Source organism: Barbatula barbatula (assembly GCF_947034865.1).
Source record: "Barbatula barbatula genome assembly, chromosome: 16".
Taxonomy (NCBI): domain Eukaryota; kingdom Metazoa; phylum Chordata; class Actinopteri; order Cypriniformes; family Nemacheilidae; genus Barbatula; species Barbatula barbatula.
The window spans coordinates 18,683,369-18,708,437 of NC_136779.1; the positions used below are offsets into that span (position 1 = coordinate 18,683,369).

Genomic DNA, 25,069 nt, shown 5'->3' on the forward strand with positions numbered 1-25,069 from the left:
ATGCATTAGGCAAAATACATTTTCTTCTCAGGAAACCTTAATGAAAAATCTACACAATCTGGAATATTTTTGAGGTGACAATTACTTCAATTACTTCTTCACCTCATAAGTGCATTGTGTGGAATAATCAATCTTCTATGTAAAAATAGGACCATATTTAGCAAACAGTATGTTGAAAAAACACAGAATGGAAACCTGATTAGCAAAAAATTATTGAAGATAACCAATTTATTATTACTAGTATAATATTTGAGGGTAATTAAAGGGATATCTCCTACAAAACTACAGAATACTCATTATTATCAATATTTGTATGTATTATTTAAGTCTACGTTTTAAGGTTTTTCCTTTTATTTTATGTATTATGTTTACATATGTAATGTTGTGCAAACTATTGAATTGTATCCTTTGTACTACTTTCAATCCACATGTTTGTCATTATTGTAATATTTAATGTGAGGCAATAAAAAAGGCCTACCACCTGCTTCCTTTTCTTCAATTCTAGGTTGAGGACCTCCGCATAACGTATCCGTCAGAGGATGTGGCCTCCAAAGAGTTCTGGGACGAAGCCTTTCGAAATAAAACACAGCTATTGTACTACATTACACAGGGAGGGGTGTATCTCCATTGTTTTACTTTTATTTATTTATTTATTGTTTGGGGAAATAAACATTTGTTTCGATCACTATGTTATATTTCAGACAAAATGGAATTATTTGAAAAATATCCTAGTTTTCAATATCCCCTATGGGGGAAGGGGTGAATTGTCGCACAATCATGACGTCAGTACAATCGATCCAAGAGTGTGCATTCAACCCAGCATTTAGCGTTTACAGTGTATTCGTAGTCTAAAGTAGACGTCGTTTGGTTTTATTCGAACATCACGAATGTTTGTTTTAAATGTATGTGCTCAGAGCATCTGCGTGTGTGTCTGATATCTGTTAAGTTACTGTTTATAAGTATTGAAAATGGCGGCGGTTTCTGTGCGGAGCAGCAGTCCGGGAGTAGACGCATCTCATGGCATAGCAGCGGCGTCGGACCGTTTACGGGTTGAGGAGGGGTCCGGTAATGTACACACTTTTCTCTTTCCTCATAAACGCTTTTTTTATTATAATGTTTGCTTGCATTATAGATTTAATATTGAGTATACACTTCAGAAAAGTGCCATGGTGTTCTCCAAGATTCTTGCACATTAAATGGATTATGCATAGTAATAATTGTACTACTATGGAATTGACTTGCGTCTAGATAAATAACGCACAGAGAGAGAGAGAGAGAATCCTATTGTTTGAAATCCCTAGCACTGTAACGTTAGTGCTTTCTAACAAAACATTAGGGCTTGCTCACACTATTATATCTGTACCGTGCGGGCACAATTCCCCCGCTGGTAGAGGTGGGCTCGGACGCGGTTTATTTGGCATGGAGTGTGAAAGGAATAAAGTTAATGTGATCGCGAAATGAACAGAGCTGAAAGCATGCTTAGGTGGTTTTCACGGGTGGGGGATTGCTTGCTGTGGTTTTTCCCATCGCCCCAGCATAGACCTTTATCACACTTCCTATATCCGGTAAGGGAAGAATTGTATCGCTATTTTCGGTATCAAAGCAACACGATTAAAGGAGTCATGTGACATGGCATTAAAAGTAATGCAATGTGTGCACACGATTTAAGTTAAAAAAAAAACTGTATTTTCCACATACAGTGCATGTTTGTATCTCCTCTCTGTCCCGCCCCCTGAAATGTGCAGATGTTTTACAAAGCTCATCGCGCTGAAAAGCAAGGTGTGGTATGATTGGCCAGTTAACCTGTGCGTAGTGATTGGTCGAATACTGCAAGCGTGTGACGGAAATGTAAACGTCTCTTACCATATTTGGAACATCAGGTTCCAAAGCAATTGTACTGACAGGTATGGCCACCTTACTAGCGTTTCATGTAGGTGGTCTTAGTCAAGTCATACTATGAAGTGATGTAGATTTGTGGGGGTGTGGTTACTCGAGGCGTTTCAGGCAGGTCTGGGTGAGTATTCACTTTTAAAATACTTAGATTTTTGCAATTTTCCGTGTCTAATACATGCATGGGCAACATACCAAAGACACGTATTCGCGCCATATGACCCCTTTAAAACTAATGGCTGAATTGGCTTACCAGCTGTGTTACTGCAGAACCTGGCTACTTTAAAGTAGAGGTGCCCCTATTGACCGTCCAGAGACTGGAATCGGACGGTTTTCCGCATGATCGGCCGGGACCGGTGACCAGCCGGTCAGTCTCACGTCTTACCGATCTTCTGTTGCCCGTGACGCAGGCAATAACGTCAATATGTCACAACCATCAAGTAAACATGTAAACGTGCATTTGCACAGCCTGTCTTTCACGGGTCCACTGTACCACGAGTCTGACTGACACCCATCACTCATATCCGCTGACTGCACGCGCAACACATGCATCATATACTGTACAGACAATAAGGTGCACTGTAGTTTCCCAGTCTACTTGGGGTATGTATGCTAACAGTGATGCTACACTCTGACACATACTAAACTCATGATCAAGGGGTTCACTTTGTGTTAAACAAACGTAAATTCCATTCAACCTGATTGCTTGTCTTACGTTAAAACTATGGTAATTTCACTTGGGGAAAATGATATTCAACACAACTTCTTCTACTTGTTTTTATAATCCAAAATATAAAAAAATAATAAATCTGCCTATCTATGTGATTATCTGAGTCAATTCTTTACTAACACAAAAAATGTAATGATACATATAGATCTTTAGAGTAGTATTCATTTATAAGATTTTTAACTTTTCATTGAAGTTGCAGCTCAAATAAACTAACCAACTTCTTTTAATGCTACAGACCCAAGATAAAGTCAATTAGTTTAACATTTCAGAAAATAAAGCAATGTTAGAACAGGAACAGACAAGAATAAAGTGAAAGTACTATTTTATTCACAGGCTTGTGATCTTAGACTTTTGTGAGATGAGTACAAACAAGAAAAGGGTTAATTAAAGTGACATTTGTTCAGTTTTTTATCTCTTATTCTTATCAGTTCTTCATTAATATTAAGTAAATTCTTATTATGAAAAAATATCCATTGAGGAAAAGTAAATATGGTTTATATATATATTGTCAATTATGGTTTGTGCATAGAAAATAGGAAATGAACAAAAATCGGAAAACAGTGAGATGAAGCACCTTGGAGTATGTTTTTATACAGTATCTGTTTCGCTTCACATGTAAGGGGAATCTCCTCAACCAACAGGCAGCATCCAGCTGGATGATGCGGCTGCAGCCATATTGCCCACCACACACCAGCTTATTGGTGGAGAGGAGACAGAATTACGAAGCCAATTGGTACATATGGGCAGGCCATTATCTATATAGGCAAATTTGGCCAGGATGCCAGGGGATGCCCACACAAACCACAGGGTGAGCAACCCCTGCTGGTCTCACTAACACCTCTTCCAGCAGCAACCTAGTTTTCCTAGCATGTCTCCCATCCAGATACTGACCAGGCTGAACCCTGCTTAGCTCCAGTGGGCAACATGTCTTGGGCTACAGGGTGACATGACTGCTGACATGGAATCCATACGAACGGGAAAGCGTTTCCTGCCAAAGCTTGTCAAAATTAGCAGAGAAGTTGCCGAGACTCGCTCAATCGCTCTGTGGAAATGCACCGCCGTCAGTCTTTCTTTACTAAGAGTAATGCGATGATAGATCGACTGCATTTAATATTAATGAATGTTGTTGTTTTTGAAAATTAAATTCAGTAAAATTACTCCATGACAAATGACACGCAATAGTAATAAAAGAACCATTTTATGTAAATAAATACTCATTTGTCTCAAATAGTTATTCATCCCACTGCAGCATTGTGCGGCTCACAAATTTAGAGCACTGACTGACACTGTTTGGTGAAATAATCATGTGTTTACCAGCCATTTACCACCATTATAAAAGGCATTTCGTTTATATTATTGTGCTCTGTGCAGTGTACACTGCGTGAGGTTAAATTATTTGTATTCTGTACTTTTTGTAGGAAGTGCCTTTTATATTAGGGATGTGATATTGGGGGTCAATACAGACCTTTTTGCTGGATCTGGTATTGAACTGACGGGACCGATCAAAATCTGATCCTGTGCGTTAGCTGCATGTTACTCATAAAGCTTCAAGGGATATTTCACCCAAGAATTAAGGTTCCGTCATCATTTACTCAACCTCATGTCATTTCATACATGTATAAATTACTTTGTTCTAATGAACACAGAGAAAGATATTTGAAAGAATGTTAGTAATTTTCAGTTTGGGGACATCATTAACTACCATAGTAGAAAAATGGAAGTCAAAGGTGCGCCAGAACTCTTTGTTTTCCTAACATTCTTCCAAATATATTTCTCTGTGTTCATCAGAACAAATAAATGTACAGGTTTAAAACAACCTGAGGGCAGAGTCCTGCACGGGTCCGATTTTGTAAATCCGCACCCGCCCGTACCCGCAGTCATTGGAACTGCATCCGACCCGTTTTCCGACACTAGCACTTATTAAAATCTGCACCCGACCCGACCTGCTTAAAATAGAACCGACACCCGACCCGCACCCGAAATAAAATCAGTTTAGCCAGCCAAATTTTAGACACACTTACAAAAATGTTTATTGCCAGGTCATACAGAAGTTATCACACGACCATTAACACAATGACAACAGCCTACGCTGTCAAAAGAGCTAGGCTACCCTATAGGCTATATGAAGAACATGGCTACGAAAACACTGAGTGATAACATTTTAGGCTACCAACCGGCCTGTGCATTAGGCTACTTAACTATAGCCTACAATTGGGGCTGAGACGTGGATCCAATATCTAATGAGGGCAATTTTGGCCTGTACCTTTTCCCGAGGGGATTAGATCCTGTTTGTGGTGGCGTGGTGTTTTAAATTGCTGTGTAAAAAAAGAACATCGTCCACTGTTGACGGTTTCAGCTGACTCCTCCGCTCCTGGATAACGTATCCAGCACAAGAGAAGTCTCGCTCACTTGCAGCGCTGGATGCAGGGATGGCGAGGATAGACCTCGCAATCTGGGCAATATAAGGGAAAAGGCGAGCATGATCTTGCCACCATGACAAAACGTCAAAAGGGTCATCTTTTGGCGTTTTGTGATCGATGTAAGCAGCCACTTCGTCCTGATATTGCGGGGCCTCGTCACTGGAATCTTCTACGTCTGATAAAGTGTCCGCCGACACTCGAACTCGCTTCTCCGGTGGGGGGCGGTGGCACTGCTGTTCAGGACTTCCACGCTTATCCTTGAGGTCTATGATAAATGTAAACAAACAAACAAACATTGCAGTGCAAAATAACGTTATATATTGTATAGGCAGATGTAGGTAACGTTAAGTTTGGCTATGTCTAATAATGGAACCTAGGCTGTGTAGCCTACTTTGCATTAACACTGACCTTTCACAAGTCGCCGCAACTCGCTGTGCACGCTTGTCACTTCACTACTGTCAGCAAGTAGCTTCAAACTTTTCAGTTTAGGATGCAGTAACATTGCAAGTCTATGTAAAAGATGAATGTCGAACTTGTCCTGGAGAATACTGAGGCATTTCTCCTTCAGTGAGGAAATGGTCATGCTATCATTTGAAGAAGCTTGCAAATGGCGTCTGATGCGCTCATACCAAACAATGGTTAGATGGAGCGTTGGGGTTTTCGATGCCTCTGAAGCTTTAGTGGCTTCCTTAAATCGCTCCAGGAATGCAACAAAGTCGGAGAGAGCCTCTTCATCCAAGTTTGTGAGGCGGTTAACTTCCCTTCGCTCTTCCAGAAGTGTGCGGATGTCTTCATATTGACTGCTGATAGACTCTAGCATTGTATGCAGGGAATTCCACCGAGTCTCTACAGAGTTTTTAAGAGTCTTTTTCAGGCGAGCCTGAAGGTTGGTCTGCTTGAAATAGGTCACCAGTGACTTGGCAGAGTCAATCATAGCTGCTACTTCTTCTCCATACGTATCCTCCTGGGATGGTTTGAATGTAGTGTACAGGACAGTGTTGAAAATATGGGCAGCACAGCTCAATCTGGTCACTGTACGCAGGGCCGCAACTATATTTGCGCCCCTATCTGTCACGTAGACCAGTTTGGAGTAGAATTCATCAATGCCAAATTTGCGCAATGCGCTGACGATTGCTGGTTTAATGTTGTCGGCCGTTTTACGCAGTGAACTGTCCCACTCAGAGGTACAGAGCACTCGTTCGATCAGCTCCCACTTATTGTTTATGTAGTGCAGAGTAACACAAAGGTAGCCGATTTTTCTGTAGTCGTCAGTCCACATGTCCAAGGTAACAGCTCCATTACTCCCCCCCAACTGCATTTTAAGTTCTGGGATTATTTTTTGGCGAATCTCCTCTGCATATTTGTTAACTCCACGAGAAACCGTAGTAGGGTCAGGCAGTAGTTGTTTAGCATCCACACGACCAGCTCGAGCACCAACATCTATCAACCCTTGTGCTAATGCAAAAAAACCCTCTCCGTGTACTGCCTCAAAGGGTCTAATATCATTGCATACAAAGTTCACAGACAGTCTGGTTATGGTGTCCTTATCATCTCTACGAGGCACCTTAAGTTCTGTTCCCTTTGAAAAATACTGTTCGATAGAACTGCTTGGTTTGTTACCACAGTTGTCTGCGTGTTTCCTCAGCGATGAAGTTCCACATTTGCGGCTATCGAATACAAAAACCTTAAGGCAGGTTTTGCATGCAGCAAAGCCTTTCACAATATTGTTTTCCTCATCTGAGATAACTCCAAATATCTCCCACACACTGGACTTGATTTTTGATGAGGTATTGTCGACAACTTTACAATCTCCACTAGCTATTCTTTTCTTTAACTCCTCAGGATCCATCTCGACGACTGCCGGCAGATCGCGCGGTTGTGATTTTTTAAAAGTGAAAGTAGGCATAGAGAGTTCTGGGAAAGCGCGGGCATAAATAAACTGATATGGATTTTAAATTATTTTATCAACTTGAAATACAGACATATTCTTGTGGATGTGTTAAAATATGCATAGGCCTATATTTTTACGTTTGCACGTGACTGTTTTAAAACCGTCTTTAGACCCGTGTTTCCCCCTTGTCCGACCCGACCCGCACCCGTATCCGACACAGTTGGATATTTTTCACCCGTTCTAGCAAAATTTGCGGGTCACCCGTCGGGTACCCGCGGGTACCCGAACCCGTGCAGGACTCTGCCTGAGGGTGAGTTAAAGATGACTATAAATATTATGAAAACAATGTAATAGTTTTCATGCACTATATTCCACGTCTTTCTTTTTTCATTCAATAGCTTTATGCGAGGAACAAACCAATATAGCAAAAAAGTAGTTATGGAAACTCTGACCTCTGCTGGTGCTGGCTAGAGGTCGACGATTGATCCGAATATTTTTTTGAGTAATTGGCATCGGCCAAATTTGTGTGATGCTGTCTCCTGCGGAAAACCGATTACCTCCGGCATAACACTGTTGTGTTCTCATCTGCCTGCTAACTTTTTAACTACATGATAACTTCACAATAATTCGGTAGGACTTAAATTCAGGAGTATATATACACAGACTAATGAGGGCTAACTTGACACACCTGGGAGATGATCAACAAGGGACCAATGAACAAAAGAACAAGACAGGAAACGGGAAGGGACAAATACAAACTTAAAGTCCACCTAACAAGACCAAGGAACATGTAACAAATTACAGAAACCATGGCACACAGCCATAGTCTAATTAATGAACAGGATACACTGACCACCTTTAGAGAGCATCTCTAGTGAGGATGACCCCACTTTAAGTAACCAATCACTCTTTCTAGCTACATCAGTTTTTATTTATTCCACAGCCTATTTTACTATTGTTGGTAATACTGTGGATCCCTTAATTCCCATTAAAAATGTATTGGAAAGAAATTCTACAATACCGAGGGTTACCGAAGTGCGTCTGTTTGTATACAGAGCTGGTACATGCTTTTCATTAAATTTATGATGTCATCTTATGTGGTTTGTGTTGACAGAGGCAGAGAAAAAGAGCCGTGTAACTGCGCTGCTGGAAAGACTACATGCCAAACACAACTCATCCCGCTCTTGGCAGGAGACCAGTAAGGTGGTCCGACAAGCTATGGTAAGACCTTCCCATAGAACTGCTTTCTGAAAGAAAGGAAGGTAGATTTCTTTACCATCTTGGTGTTTTTCATCTCATGAGCATTTGATTTATTGACTGTTCAGGAAAAGCGTGGAGTGGCGAATACAGCTGGTCACCAACTTCTGCTTAACTGTTTAGAGACGCTTCAGAGGGCTCTAAAAGGTACAACATTTAATCAAAACATTCTACTCTAGATATAGTACTGATAAAATCAATCAATTCAATATATTTAATACTTGATTATGTCCTAGGCTCATGGAGTTATTTATATGGAATAGGGTTGTCATATTGTCGAATGATCCTATATAACAATACCAAATAGTATCAGGATACTCTGAATGTTGTGGTAGTTCAAATCTAAAGAAAAGAAACCAACATTTTCTAAATACACAGATCGAGATGAAAACAGTCCCAATTCTGAACACTTTAATAATGAGAAAAATGTATGGCTATATGAAAAACTCAATACCAATCATACAAATGCCATGAAGAAAGCATATATGCAAAATGTTGTGAATGTCGCAGAATTTATCTCATATTCAAACAAACACTGCAAAATTTGCAACAACTTGTTCCGCATAATTTGGCCAAAGACGCACCATGTGATGTCGTGTTACAACCTACTCCAAAAGTCAATCAGAGAGATACTATAGAAGGGTCTGTAACACTTTGCTAAAATCATCGATTGCCATCTATTTAAAAAAATAGCCTCTGGTATTTTTTCCTGCATTCCACTGTAGGCGTTAGTATTAGCCGTTACGCTTTTTTGGCAAAAGGTTGCAAGCTAGTGGCTTTGAGTCAAGTCAGCCTTCCAGATGTGTGTGTAACGTTCTTAAACAAGACACCTGGAAACAACATAATGTTGTAAACATCATGTTATTTTAGGTGTCAATGAACATTCATCACAATCAACTAAAGCTGTCTTCTCACAATTGTGCAAGGTTCATGGCATAAACTCATTGCATAGACATTTCCACAACCATAAACATGAAACAGCATGAAACGATATGTGATTGGTTGCTTGACCTGTCAGTCAAAGCCTTTTGGGTGGGCCTTAAACTTTCCAGAACTTTAGTGTGAATCTGCTGCATGACTTTTAATCAAAAGTTATGCATTAATAATTATTTCACAGGTGGTAGTTTTAAAGAAGAACCATATTTGCCAATTCAAGTAGTTTTTAAAAAATCCTTTTCTGTAAACCCCCCGCAATTTTTATCACAACATTTTAATAAAGCCTGTGCAAAATGTAGCATTTTTGGCCCCAGAAATCACCAAAAATTTCCAAACAATCCTGTGGGGACTGACAAATGAGGTAAACAATGGAAGCAAAAACCATAAGCGCAGTAAAACCAGTCTCATCTGGCCTACCACAGTATACAAAGCTAAGGTTTTTAGAAGTCAGAACTAATTGGTCCGCATAGGTGATACATTTCATGAATATACGTTATGGTACTTCTTCTGCAGGGTATATTTGGCTTTCAGATGCAGCCGCATTTAACCGTACTTTCACAGACAAGCTACACACACAAAATCGCAGCCAACTGTCAAATCCTGTGCGTGTTTCAATTTATCGCGCAGCCCCAATGCATTTGTATTTACTGTAGTATACTGTAATGTATAACAGTATTACTATACTTACTTAATGCACACTGCAGTATTTTTGTAGTATTAATTGGATAAACTGTAGTAAATACTGTAGTATGCTTTAGGCTCAAGACTCAAAAACTACACTGTTTAGGAACTAAACTACATTTTACTATAGTAAATACTACAGTATACCACAAACATTTGACATGGGAACTAATTTAAAATGTGGCATATTTAATTTATACGGCAATGTTTGGTGAAATGGTCATTTCAAAAGTACAACCAAAGCTGCCAGTAGGCTGGCATTCAGAGTCAGGGAATCATTCAGCTAATTTATTCAAAAACAAAGCAAGTGTCTTTATGACTGACTCACTGAATCATTGACTTTGGTCATTGAATGGTTCAAAACACTTGATTTATTTAGGAATGAAACACAACTGTGTGTCAGTTCTGCTCTGTTTAGTACTTTTAAAATTGATGGAATAGCACAAAACAGTATAACAATGCTATGTAATGGATAATGTACAGGCAGATGGTTATCATCGCAGAAATAAGTCCCGACAGTGTGATCAGGATTTTGTATCACACTGAAGGGGCGTATTTCGCGATAACAGTCAGCTGCTTGTACATTATCCCGCTTATTACACGGCTTCTTGCCACATGATATAAAAAGTGGACATGGAATATGAATTTGAAATATTTTATTAGCTCAGTGATATCGAATGCAGACTTTCTGCGAGGAAAAGCGCTTTACCTTTGGTTCTAAGGTAAGAAACGACATTTAAATATCACAAACAGGCAATTTGGTTTAATCATTTGTAAATATAATATCATGTACATTAGATAGATACATATTTATAATTGATTTGCCAAAAAAAGCCTGGCAACCCTGCATTCTCTCTTGTGGTATTATTATGTCATCCATCCATCAGTCGGGTACATTTACCTACAAGTTTCAATGAGAGTAACTTCTAAGTTCAACTTAACAAAAGTTTTTTTTCTGCCCTGGCTGTAAATGTGTTTTTACACTTAAAATAGCAACATGGAGGACTCTCTAAAAGTACTTGATTGATGCTGTTTTTTTATTGGTTAGACATTCGCAAAACCCAGTGACAAACATAAAGGCCTACTAATAATAAAATTATAGAATATATATCAAGATACAAGGTTTCAAAGGGACAGCTGCAATATTTCATTTCATTCACCTGATGGGACATCTCCGATGGAGAACTAATCATACTTTAATCTGTAATGCCCACCTAATGTATAAGACATTTGAGTACGCAATAATACAGTTGACTACCTCTGAGGCACAGTATTAAAGTAAATTCTAAAGACACAAACACTGCGTATTATTCTCATTTTATTCTCATTTACATCCTCAGTGTCCTCGCTGTCATCAATGACCGATCGTCTGGAATCCATTGCTCGCCAAAACATGTGAGTTTTCATTTATTTGCTCTCTTTCTTTTTTATGTGTATTCTTCTTGCAGTTGTGCGGCATCAGGCTTATTCATAAAGCTGTCATGAAAACTATTTTCGTTACCGGAAATAAAAACAAAACTTTCCAAATAAATGAAAAACTGTATCGAAACTAATGAACACCCACAATACGAAAGAAAGTTAGATAATTATTTTAGTAAACTCTTTCTCCGAATCCGATATTTATAATGCATTTAAAGGACATTCTTTATCCATCGTAATGCAGTTGTAGTGAGGGGTATGAAGCATGTGGATCCATTTGCAGATTAACTTTTAATAATCGAGATCAGGGTCAAACAGGCAGTGATCAAACAACAGTGGCAGGAATATCAGAGGCAGAACATTAACAGAGACGATACCAGGCAAGAGTCAGGGCTGGCAGCAAAGCAGTCGAAGTTCCAGAGAGCAAGGTCACAAGGGCAGGCGGCAGAGAATCAACAGTAGTCAAACAATCCAGGATAATACACAGAAGGGTCACAGAATATCAAGGTTAACGCTTAGAAATGTCAGCCGGGACAAGACTTCGCAATGAGTAAGAGTGTGAATGCTGCTTAAGTAGAGCAGATCATGGAGAACACCTGTGCAGGTGATTAGTCTCTATGCGGGGTGCATGGGAAATGTAGTCCGGGAAAGTCAATACTCAGGAGAGGGTGCCCTCCGGTGGCCATCAGAGAGAGCCACAGAGGTCTGATTCATGACAGCAGTTGTAAAGCCTTATGAAAAAACTTGTTATGTGGGCTTCAAGTGACGAATGTAAATCCTTCTTTATTATGATCACATTATAAAGATTTTTGGAGGTTTTTAAGTGTTTTTGTTAGTAGAAAAACAAAGGTTAAGGCTCCTTGTAAAGTCATTGTGAAATGAAATATTTAACAATGTTGCAGTGATTATTATAAATGATTTATCCATGAACATCATTATTTTTGTAATATTAATTTGCAGTTGTAGTCTTTAATCAAAAACATATTCTCGTTATGACATAATGTCTGAAGAAGAGGTAGGACTATACTGACTGGCCAATAGGTACTCGTGGTGTATCAGGTCAACTTACAATGATTAACCAATTATTTTTACAAAGCTACTTACTAATATGGCAATTTTGACGTAATGTTGTGTTTATATGACCATTTCAGAGTAAGAAGACATGAAATAATCTCCGTTTACTATTTTGCACTCTGTCTGCGAGACGACTCTCTGGGCGCGTATATCTCAACAACGCATGATAACTGAAGGCCTTTAGTGATTTTTGTTCTTGAAAGTTTCACTGATAACAAATAAAAAGTAGTTAATGTTATGTCTAACATTTTCTATGCTTTGAATCATTGTAAAGTTTTATACAATAGTATAGTGTAGGGCTGTAGCGATCGATTATTTTAATAATCGAGTATTCTACCAATTATTCCATCGATTAATCAAGCATTCAGATAATAAGTACTTTTTCTCTATTAAAGCGCAATACTAAAAATACAAGAGAAAATAACACAGGTCTCTTAAATGAAATAACTTATTTGTTTCCTTTTTAGAAATATTTACATTTATTTTGCCTAAATTGCATGCATTAATATTTGTGATCACTTAACCCATTTACCACATTTAATTGCCCTATATAAATAAGAAACATAAATATAAATAAGAAACATAAATAAAAATGGTAATAAAATGAATAATTTCAAAGGAAAACAACTAACTTACGCTTATGCATGATGCATTTAGTTTTCCTAAATTAGTTTAAATTTTTCATAGCTCTATTTTTTTTTACTATTAAATAGTAATTTATGTGTCCACATAAAACTACTGTAGTTAACCGAACTTTTATCTTGGCTAGTCGTCGGAAGATGCTTTTTTTTGTGTGTGTTTGATACCTTCACTTCACATAGCTGCACTCAGTAAAATGTTCTGAAATAAACTCTCAGAGCAACTCTGGAGATGAAGTTCATGTGTTCATGTCCTCATACAGCGCAGACGCAGACAAATCTATATGAATCACACATGTAGCACATTAAACTGCAGTTCATTCACTCAGAACAGCCAGATGGCATGTTTATACACGATTGCAGCCGGAAAACAAGTTTTATTCGCAAAATAGACTGAAACTAAGTTAAAACGTCAAATCAACGTCAAGCACTTCGACTAACGCAATTCATAAAAAAAGCGGCCAAGGTCATGGGTTCGATCCATGGGGATTGTAGATGGTCAGAAACAAATGTATAGTATAATGCAATGAAAGTCGCTTTGGATAAAAGTGTCTACCAAATTCATAAAAATTTTTTTAATGCACCTGCCAAACTGTATCGCATGCGTACTTCACTGGTAAATACATATATGCCGACCTGTACAGCCCTGTTAGCGACCTCAAAGACCGCTTTCAGCCTTTGGATAAACACAGTGCTGTGTTTTGGGAAACACAGTGCTCTGTGTGCACTGTAGTTAAATGGATTAAATGAAACTTTGAGACAAAAAATTTGCCTTTATGATTATTTGTATTCAAATTACTCGAGGAATCGTTCCAGCCTAGTATAGTGCTTCTCCACCACACGTTGATGCAGCTGGTCAGCACACTCTCAATGGTGCCCATGAAGAATGTGGTGAGGATTAGTGGAGGGAGACTTACTTTTTTCAGCTGGTGCAGGTAATGAAGTCGCTGTTGGCCCTTCGTTGAGAGTGAAATGGTGTTGGTGGTCCAGGTGAGGTCCTCTGTGATGTGCATTGCCAGGAATTTACAGCTACTGACCATCTCTACAATTGAGCTGCCAATGGCCATTGGGGGGTGGTTAACAGAGTTCTATCTGAAGTCCATCACAATATATTTTGTCTTCTCCACTTTGATGTTGTTTGCACCACACCATGTGGCCAGCTCTGCTGGTTGGTGTTGAACTTTGCAGTGCAGTCATGGGTCAGCAATGTGTAGAGTAGTGGGCTGAGCACACAGCCTTGTGGAGTTACTGTGTTCGGCATGATGGTGCTTTGACTGAGGTCTTCGAGTTAAAAGGTTCAATATCCAATTACAGATGGATGTGTTGAGCCCAAGTGGGTTTGTTTATTTTATTTTTATTTATATATACATATACAGTTAGGTCCATAAATATTGGGACATCGACACAATTCTAATCTTTTTGGCTCTATACACCACCACAATGGATTTGAAATTAAACAAACAAGATGTTCTTCAAATGCAGACTGTTGGCTTTAATTTGAGGGTATTTACAGCCAAATCAGGTGAACGGTGTAGAAATTATTCCCTCATTCTCCCATTTACAAGGAGTAGATAAAAGGTGTCAGAGTTCATTTCAAGTGTGCTATTTGCATTTGGAAACTGTTGCTGTCAACTCTCAATATGACATCCAAAGAGCTGTCACTATCAGTGAAGCAAGCCATCATTAGGCTGAAAAAACGGAACAAACCATCAGAGAGATAGCAAAAACTTTAGGTGTGGCCAAATCTGGAGCATCCTTAAAAAAAAAGAACGCACCGGTGAGCTCAGCAACACCAAAAGACCCAGAAGACCACGGAAAACAACTGTGGTGGATGAACGAAGAATTATTTCCATGGTGAAGAAAACACCCTTCATAACAGTTGGCCAGATCAAGAACACTCTCCAGGAGGTTGGTGTATGTGTGTCAAAGTCAACAATCAAGAGAAGGCTTCACCAGGGTAAATACAGAGGGTTTACCACAAGATGTAAACCATTGGTGATCCTCAAAAACAGGAAGGCCAGATTAGAGTTTGCCAAACAACATCTAAAAAAGCCTTCACAGTTCTGGAACAACATCCTATGGACCGATGAGACCAAGATCAACTTGTGCCAGAGTGATGGGAAGAGAAGAGTAGGGAGAAGGAAAGGAACTGCTCATGATCCAAAGCATACCACCTCATCAGTGAAGCATTGTGGTGGTAGTGTCATGGCGTGGGCATGTATGGCTGCCAATGGAACTGGTTCTCTTGTATGTATTGATGATGTGACTGCTGACAAAAGCAGCAGGATGAATTTAGAAGTTTTTCAGGCAATATTATCTGCTCATATTCAGCCAAACACTTGCTGAAGACAAGACTGAAGGGAAAATGCCCCAAGAACAAGCAGGAACTGTAGACAGTTGCAAAACAGAGCATCACCAGGGATGAAACCCAATGTCTGGTGATGTCTATGCGTTCCAGACTTCAGGCTGTAATTGACTGCAAAGGATTTGCAACCAAGTATTAAAAAATGAAAGTTTGATTTATGATTTTTAATCTGTCCCATTACTTTTGGTCCCTTAAAAAGTGGGAGGCACATATACAAACTGTTGTAATTCCTACACCGTTGATAAACCAGATGTAAATACCCTCAAATTAAAGCTAAAAGTCTGCAGTTAAAGCACATCTTGTTCGTTTAATTTCAAATCCATTGTGGTGGTGTATAGAGTCAAAAAGATTAGAATTGTGTCGATGTCCCAATATTTATGGGCCTGACTGTATACACACACACACACACACACACCCACGTATACACACACGCACACACTCACCCACGTATACACACAAACACTCTTATACACACACACAGTTATACACACACACACGTATACACACACACACACACACACACAAACGTATACACGCACACACATGCGCATAAACACACACGTATACGTATACACACACACACATATACATACATACACACACACATATATATGGGACCTTGCAGTCATTCAGGAAGGTTGCAGGTAACTTCTTGGGAACTGGAATAATGGTGGTGGATTTAAGATATGCGGGGATGACTGCCTAGCACAGCGAGGTTTTAAATATATCTGTAATGACACCTGTCAGCTATGCAGTACAGTCTCTCAGTACTGTTGTCGGGACTCCCAGCCTTTTCTGTGTTCGTTTTGACATGCATGCTTGCAAATTCATTGACGCGCTATGTGAGAATGAATTGAAAATGTAAAGATTTAATAACTTTTTGTCAGGTATGTCTAGCTGAATAGCAAATTGAACAAACCATCTAGGAGGAGCTGGAAAAGTAGGTTAATGGAAATTTTCTAAATGATCGGGAGATTTTCATGAGCCAAGAATTAGAAGATAACAAATTATTGTGTTTTTTGCATGTACGGTTCAGAAGTTATGAGCATAGGTGAAACTTTTCATTAGTGGTGGCCCAAATTGAGATTTGACATAAAATGTGCAAAGTGTGCAAAGTTTCATAGCTTTCCCATGTACGGTTCTATAGGCCGCCATAGACGCAATAGCAGAAAAAGCAGTATAATAATATGAAAAATAATAGGACTTGATCCCTAATAAATAATATAAACATGATAACTATATGCAGAGTCAAGTGTTTATTTAGATTTACAGGAAAGAGCTAAAAAGATAAATATGATTATATAGCAATAGCACATGTGCACATTGTCATGATGGCACCACCCCCACCTCATTTTGAGCAAGGAAAAACCCTGCTGACTGCTTCATTTTTACTTTAACATATATTCATAAATGCTGTACAATGTTTCAGTATTGGTATCGATATGCTTTTCTTAGGTATTGTATCGAAGCTTAAAAACGTGTGTCGTGACAGCACTACTTAACAGACAGGTGTGCATATTTTTTACTCTTCAACCCTCTACGGACAATGAAGCTTGAGTCAACATTTTTTATTTTGCTCGCCAGATTTTTTACATAAAATTTGTGAACACAAAATGAACAAAAAAAACATAATTTATCTGAATTTATATTCGTTTCCATACTAATTTAATCTACTGTATCATCAAGCACATGCTAGTATTTTTTTTTACTTTTCATGCCAGACTTTTTTTTACAGGAAATGCATGATCAATGCAAATGAACAAAATAATAAAATGAAACAAAACATACTTTATCTGATTATTTCTTTTTTTCCATATGCGTTTAATCTATTGTTGCTTAGCAAATGCTAGTATTTTTTTACTTTACTTGCCAGACGTTTTATAGGAAATGCATGAACAATGCAATTGAACAAAAGAAATTCAATAACTTTTCTTTGTTTTCAATTGTTCCATTGAATCTACCATTTTCATCCAAAGTAAAGAAAGAAGACCTTTTGATGTGATGCGTCAATTCTCTTTACACATCAAGACATTGAGTGTGTAAGAAAAAGCGACAGAAGGTGCTCTCAGCTAAAAGACAGTGTACTGTCAAGGCAGGCAAACCGGACGTTGAAATGATAGCTGCGCTGAACTTATTCTTTTCATCTAACCTTAATCACTATTTGGAAATTTACTGCCATTGTAGAGGGTTGCCTTAGTATCCTTTGTTTTACCATCACCGTTTTTCTTACCATATTTTCTCTTATCTAACAATAATTAAATTAAAGGTATTTGACATTAGATTTATGACCTTGACCTTGGTCTTTCCTTTTTAATAAGCTACTTTAATAAGTGTGGTTGATCTCTTAGCTCTCCGAAATATTTGTAATTGTTCTGTGAACCTGCAGGTTGGGATCTCACCTGAGTCCTTCAAGAACCGAGTGCTACATCACCTCAGATATGTTCTATGTAGAGGTGCATTTGGATAAAGCCGGACAGCTTGTGGATGTCAAAGTAGCCCATCATGGAGAAAACCCTGCGGTGAGGGAAACATTCTTGATTGTTTTGAGTAGTGTAGAAAAGCTGTCTGTTTTTTCATCTGTGCAATTCTATCTGATTTTTCAAGTAGAGTTGTCCTGAGCTGATACAACATTTAAGGTAAGCAATCTATTTTAAAATAAAAAATACCAAACATGTTGCTGGATCTCCAACTATGAAGATGACTTGTAGATCCTATAGATTGCAGGATTAGAGTCCAGTACATTTTCACTAGATCTCTCTGCGTCATGAAATGACTCGGTCCTTACTCTTTATATATAGTAATGTTCAAATTTGTGTTAAATTTGACAATTTGTTTTATTTTAAATTTGCCAGCCCTACAACACGTACGCTATAAGCCTAATATTCCGTTTTTCATGTTATTGGTATATTTAAGCAGCCTGTTTGATTTTGGGTAGGCTATGATTTACTTTTTCATCAATGTTTGTGTTTCAATGCTCCTAAGACTGCATGCTGCTATCACGTTTAGTCAAAAAACAGTTGTGAATGGTGCTATATGTACATCGTCATTGTTATCATTATCGCTATAAATAAAATCACGATATAATTTTGAGGCCATCTCTGACACACACTCTAAGCGGTTGACCAATCACAGCAGACTAGGTCAGCATGACCAACAAAGCATTTTATTAAGAGAGATTTTATAGAACCAGAGACTCAACAACCTGTTTTCCTGAGAATTCAGACAGCCATGTAGAATAAAGGTGAAATAGGTGAATTAAAAAGCGTTTTAGTTTTTTATTTAACATGAGCACCTTTTGTTGAGCCTCCAAAAAACACGACCAAGACCTAGAAAATTGGCAAAATAGCACCCCTTTAAGTACATTTGTTTCATTATACAACCTTTTATTTTTTCAGAGACAAAAACTTTGATGAGTTCTCCAAACATCTGAAGGGGCTGGTCAATCTTTACAAGTTACCCGGAGACAAGTGTGTATTGCTTTATTTGTTTTAGGTATTTCATCATCATATCATGTATTACATCAACACATGCAGTCCACAGGTGATTAAGATGATTTTTCTAATTTTCGTCAGCAAATTGAAGACTAAGATGTACCTGGCTCTCCAGTCTCTGGAGTTAGACCTCACCAAGATGATGCATATGTTCAGGTACATTGACTTGTTTCTACTAGGAGAACCACGGGATTGCCTTTGTTTTAGGCATGGTACAATTGTAATAACATGTTTTTGACTATGCATTGTAATAGTAACAAATTTACTTATTCTGTGCTCTTTATTATTTTTTGTTTGGTGAAAAACAACCTAAATATAAACCATTATTATATGTTAACCTTGACACGTGCTATTTTTCTATTTGTCTCCTGACACTCCTAAAATTCAAATGCACCGTTTTTGCATTCAAATGTTTATATTTTTGATAAATATTTGAATTAAAAATTTAAATTTGCCAATATATGCATATGGTTTGTATACAGGGTTTTATTTAATTTGATTCTTTACTACAACCTTTGGAAAGTAAAGTGTGGTTTTATTATTTTATGTAAAGCTTGACACATGCGAACAGTAGACAACAACAATTAAATAATGACTAACATTATGACTATGAACAAAAAAGTGAGGGAACGATGGTTGGGCAAATGTATGCATGTATATGTAACAGATTAATGAAAGTATGTTTCATAATTTACTTAAATCGGAATAAAAAAAATTAAGTTGGAGAGATGTAAGTTTTGCCTGTTCTTGATTGATACCAGCTGTGAATTATCACAACGTGCCAATACAGTCACGTCACAGGAAATTACATTGTCCCAATGCGAAGTGAGCTAGGGTCCTTTGCCCAAACCCGTGTACACGATAAACTGATTCAAAACCTATAGGGAGCGGATTGAGACACAGCCAAGGTGTTAGGACCAGACCAACCAGAATCACGCATTCTAAACGTAATGTTTGCACCCGTGCTGAAAGGGACAACTGCAAAGTGTCTGTCAAAGAGAAAATGGAGTTGAAATGTATTGATCAAGTCACCCGTGTGATGGAAACGATTGATATACGTCTGAAGTTTCAGTCGCAGAAGCTGTAGTTTACAGATGATATTGAATAATTATTTTAGAGATTATTTTATTTAAATTCTCTTCATAATACATCGTCAGGAGCCGCAGGGATTACTTTTGTATTGCTTGCATCTGCTTTTTGACCTTTCTTTTTTATGAAAGCTCTTATATCTATTAACATCAGCCCCGCACATTATTTTCTCAATCCTGCATGTTTTAAAACCAAAACCCCCAGGCGCGCAAACGCTTTGGTTCCGATGGACACACATCCAGTTTGTATTAGGAAAGGTGCACCTCTTGGAAAACTTAAACAAATTAAGATAATTTTAGATGTTTAATTATGACTTGAAGCATTGGGATCGTGAGACGAAGGCAACGTTTTAATTTTTTATGAAAATCTCAAATTCGAAGAAAATACACATTTTTCCTGTAGCTCAAAATTGTTGTCATGTGATTAGCTGCTGCTCCATTGGTGTCATGTTTTGCACTTGTGCAGGCCAAAGCCTGAAGAAAATGACAATACCTTACCCCCCCCCCCCCCCCTGCGTATGGCTGTCACCTTTTTCACCTCTTCCGAGTTTGCATGTATAACGATGAAATAGAAATGCAGCTTCACGCTTATAAACAGGAAAAACTAAATGTTCTGCTTCAGGATAGCCACGAATGCCAACACCGTGGAGACAATTCTTCACGGAGGTGTGGGTCTGTTGACAGCGAGGAGTGGTGGTCATCTAGTGTCTCTGCAGTGTTATGTTTCTCCATACGACATCTTTGAGGAAGGATCAGGAATGCCACTCAACTTCACAGATGCCAATAGTGAGATCGTTTTTCAATTAGATATAATACAAAAGCTCATTCACATAGTTAACCACTCTTGTTTCCCTCTTGTTGTCTTTTGTGTTTTGCAGTTCCTCGTACTTTAGGTGTGAGTGTATTGGTGACTGTCGAGGGCACCTCATCGGTTTATAAGCTTCCCATTGCTCCACTTATTACAGGATCCCATCCAGTTGATAACAAAGGGTCAGACATACAGACAATGAAAACGTTTATCAAAAAGGAAATTTCTGTCATGGTTTCATAGTTCCAAACCCGAATTTCTTTTCTCTTAACAAAAAATGAAATGTCTAGCAGAACATCCAAACTTATACACTGTTCCAATTCGTGAAAATGCAAGGTAACAGACCAAGCAACGTAACAAACAGGTAGACGTGTTACATACCAGGCTTTTCTGAGAAAAATTTCTGACAGAAATTTCATTTTTGAATTGTTGTTTTGTAACTGGTTTTCATGTTCATTGTTTTTATTTCGTTATTTATTCCGGCAGTTTGTCTTTGTTGAAGTGTCGAGTCAGATATTCATTTACTTATTTTTGTGTTTCCAGGACTCCATCATTTTCTTCAGTAACAAACTCAAACTGTGTAGATTTACCTGCGTGCTTCTTCTTGAAGATGAACCATCCAATGCCTTTTTCTTTATCATTTGTTCAAAAGATGGGAAATATCACGGGTGAGAAAATATGCCTTTTACTAAAGTAAAATGCGTTGGTTAATAGTTGTGTAGTATCTCTTTTTTGCATGTTAAAATATTTCAGTTCCACCATGCATGCCATTAATAATCATGTGATGTGTCTACCTCTTACAATTTTTAGGAATCCCAGTATTTGAATCTGCTCCCACCTTGTCCTCACTCTATGAACTTATTATTAAAAGTCAACTGCGTGAAGAGGGTTGTATCTCTCCTGCTCTGGACAAATCGATGCGCTTCTACGCAGTGAGTGTTGGATGCCATTAAATGTTTTGCATTAACATTTAGTCATTTAGCAGACTCTTTTATCCGAAGCGACCTTAAAATGAGGCAGAACAATCTTTTGATTACAGCATGGATATATTCTAGATGGTACATGGTTATGCTGTGAATTCTGAAGATCTTGACATATTTAAGAAGAGTTTTATTTATTTAATTTGTATCACTACAGTTATCCTCTATTTTAACGTATTTTTAACCATGATGATCAGAGAGGTTTCAGACAGTGTTTGTGTGACTTTTAACCTTTGGTTCATTGAGACAAAACAAAGTATGAATTCTGATTTAATCAAATTAAAATGTCCCGCTCTCTAAATGCCCCTGTATTTAATAAGTGTTTAACAGGACAGCAGCACTGCTATTATCTAAATGGTGATGCTCCAGTCCAGGATGGGAGATCTCTGCAAGGAGCTTTGGTCCACAAGATTCCCTTTAGACATCCTGCTCAAGTGCCCACTCTCCTTGAAATTATTCGACACCAGGCGGCTTACAACACACTCATTAGTAGCTGTGTCAAAAAGACCTATATTAAGGAAGGTGGGTATATGATATTTTAATGGGCAGTTGTTGTGGCAATTAGATATGTTTGGTTTGACTGTATATTAGTATAATAAGGCTGTTAACCCATGCATATTAACCGCATTCTTAAACCTGCTGCTGTGACTCCTTTCACTAATGTCAATCAAAGAACAAAATTGTTTTGTAGCTTTAATTCTGTTTTTAATATGGAATTTAGCATTAAAGACTGTAAAGTGTTTGAGAACTTAATTCAATTTCTGTATATTTCCTGTCTGTTAGACATGATGCTCTCAAAATACTGTACTTCAATGTTGAACGGGTATAATTAATGTTAAAATAAAGAAAATATCAATTTACTGAAGACATCAGTTGCAGTACTAATATCAGAATGTTGGCTTTCATTCATAAAATTATGTTGTTACAGAAATCTGTTGTGTTTACATAAATATTTAGATTAAATGTGAAATTATTAGAATGTTAAAGTATATTTAAAACATTAATGTTATGTGCGATTAATTGTGATTAAAAAATTGTGTGGTTAATCGTATAACATTTTTAATCGATTGACAGCAGTAATATATATATGTTCTGTGTGTGTGTGTATATATATATATATATATATATATATATATATATATAATATTTTAGCTTCTTTCAGGAACTAACACTTTATCTAGATTCTATAATCTTCAACTCATTTTTTAATTAACATTTTAGCTTGTAGATTTTTAAAGCAATTTTTTATACACAACTAATTTCAAGCGTCCAAGTGTAAGCTTTTAGGCCAAAAGGTTTTCAAGTTCATGAACTTTTGACGGGAAGTGACAGCTCTCTTCTTGTATCCTGTTCTTGTCTTGCTTCGGTGTTGGTGTGTGGGGAAAAGTTATAATAGTATTTACTGTTTTCAGCAGATACACCAGGACTTCTCCAGTTTGAGGTGTGCCCGCTAACAGACTCAAGCTTTAGTGTGTCATTCCAACACCCAGTCAATGAATCACTTGTCTGTGGTAAGACGCACATTATTCTCACTTTACAACTTTCTCTCAAGAAAACCCTTAATGTAATGTGTAACATACAGCATTTCGCTTACTTCAAACTCTGACTCTGTCTTTATTACAGTGGTGATGGAGGTGATTGACTCAAGGCAGGTAGCCTGTAAACTGTATAAGGGATTATCTGATGCTTTGATCTGCACTGAAGACTTCATTACCAAAGTTGTCCAGAGGTATGAACAGATGTTCTGTAGCTCAAGTGGTAGCAAAAACCTAGGTTTTGAATTCTGTTCCCAGGGAATGAACATACTCTATTAAGTTTAAGTTAAACTATTAAGTATATAGAAGGTTTCAAACAACAACATAAACAAACGCATCCACACTTTAGTGGCCCAAACTCAACTACAGGTACACATGCGCAAAGAACTGCAGATTATTTCTGATAACAAATCTAAATAAAAAATCTAAATAAATAATGAGTGGATTACATAATTTTTTTATTATGACAAAATTTATTTAAATAAAGTAAAATATAAATGGTTATTAACTACTAGCCAGACCGATCAACAAACATAGACCGGAAGTTAACTTCGGGCCAGGCGCGTGCATCTTATGAAACAGTCTATAGCTCCAATGCACTATAAGTTGCTTTGGATCATATATAAAATCCACAACAAAATGTATAAATGTGCAAGTTCTGGCATCTGTGCCATTTTGGCATAATATAAATGCAATAATACATGCTGCATATACAATATGTGAAACATACAGTGCCTTGCAAAAGTATTCATCCCCCTTCATTTTACTCACATTTTGTTGTGTTTTTGCCTTTTCTTAGACTACTTTAAATAAAAAAACTTCATTAATCGACACTCCATCCACAATAATGACAAAATAAAAAACACATTTGTGACAACTTTGCAAATTTATAACAAAAATGTAAACTGAAATAAGTACATTGAATAAGTATTCATACCCTTTTCTGGGACACTTGAAGTTTAGCTCCGAAGCATTAGTTTTGCTTGTATGCTTGATCTTTCTACACTTCAAATGGAGTTAACCTGTGGCAAATTCAAATGAATATGTATGATGTGAATATGTACGTTGAAACTAGTAACTTTGTATTAGCACCTATTGTACTATTGCTCTTGTATGACATTTCGCTTATTCCTCCCTGCATTCTTTATAAGTCGCTGTGGATAAAAGCATCTTCTAAATGACTTAATGTAAATGTGCAGCGGCACATACCTCTCAATAAAAGGTGCAACAGCTGAAATGCATATCAAGGTAAAAACCAAGACATGAGGTCAAAAGATCGGCCAGTAGGGCACTGAGACAGGATTGTATCTAGACCCATTTTGGGAAGACTTCTGATAAAAATCTGCTGTATTGATGGTACACAGAAGCATGTAGCCTCCATTAATCCTTAATGAAAGAGCTTTGGAACAACCAGATCGCTTACTCCAGATCGCTTAGCTGACCTCCTGTCCATACCGTGTCCTCTACGGAGAAGGGTCTTTGTTGGAGCAGTGACCGAGAAGCTGATGATCACTCTCGTTGAGTTCCATGATCATATATGGCATCGGTTCCCAACAGGGGGTCCCGGCCCACAAGGGGGCCTCACCGAGCTCTGTGGGTCTTATCATATTTTGAAAAGTGTTGAGCAGTGAGCATTAAGGAGAAGAATCTTATTACATTATCTCATTTTACCCATGATGTCAAAAATTTACAAATCTTTAATTCGCCCTCCACAAAAACGACCGAGTCTCACTGCTTCACCTACAGTAGCTGAGAGCAATGACCCAGGCATACTGGACCCAGGTGAGGAAGCTCACACCAATTTGTGTCGCAGTTTTAGAAGTGCTATCACACTGGAAAAACGAAATGCTGGAAATTCCAAGATAG

The 25,069-nt window shown here is 37.9% G+C and overlaps 1 protein-coding gene across 3 annotated transcripts in view; it reads left to right on the forward strand.

Annotated features, from left to right (window-relative positions):
* The first annotated feature begins 747 nt into the window (after window positions 1-747).
* The window catches only part of med1 (mediator complex subunit 1), a 33,702-nt gene continuing 9,380 nt past the window's right edge, over window positions 748-25,069 (forward strand). The window contains exons 1-15 of one of the 3 annotated variants that reach the window (XM_079476144.1): window positions 748-1,065; window positions 8,046-8,152; window positions 8,257-8,335; window positions 11,146-11,200; window positions 17,688-17,820; window positions 17,909-17,937; window positions 18,697-18,768; window positions 18,874-18,948; window positions 20,503-20,666; window positions 20,759-20,870; window positions 21,232-21,356; window positions 21,499-21,620; window positions 21,989-22,190; window positions 23,084-23,179; window positions 23,292-23,397. In XM_079476144.1, the coding sequence (XP_079332270.1) occupies window positions 969-1,065; window positions 8,046-8,152; window positions 8,257-8,335; window positions 11,146-11,200; window positions 17,688-17,820; window positions 17,909-17,937; window positions 18,697-18,768; window positions 18,874-18,948; window positions 20,503-20,666; window positions 20,759-20,870; window positions 21,232-21,356; window positions 21,499-21,620; window positions 21,989-22,190; window positions 23,084-23,179; window positions 23,292-23,397 (1,574 nt within the window). In that variant the 5' untranslated portion in view covers window positions 748-968. Of the gene's footprint in view, window positions 1,066-8,045; window positions 8,153-8,256; window positions 8,336-11,145; window positions 11,201-17,687; window positions 17,821-17,908; window positions 17,938-18,696; window positions 18,794-18,873; window positions 18,949-20,502; window positions 20,667-20,758; window positions 20,871-21,231; window positions 21,357-21,498; window positions 21,621-21,988; window positions 22,191-23,080; window positions 23,180-23,291; window positions 23,398-25,069 lie in introns of those variants that run through there. The other 2 variants (XM_079476143.1, XM_079476145.1) reach the window with 2 other exon arrangements.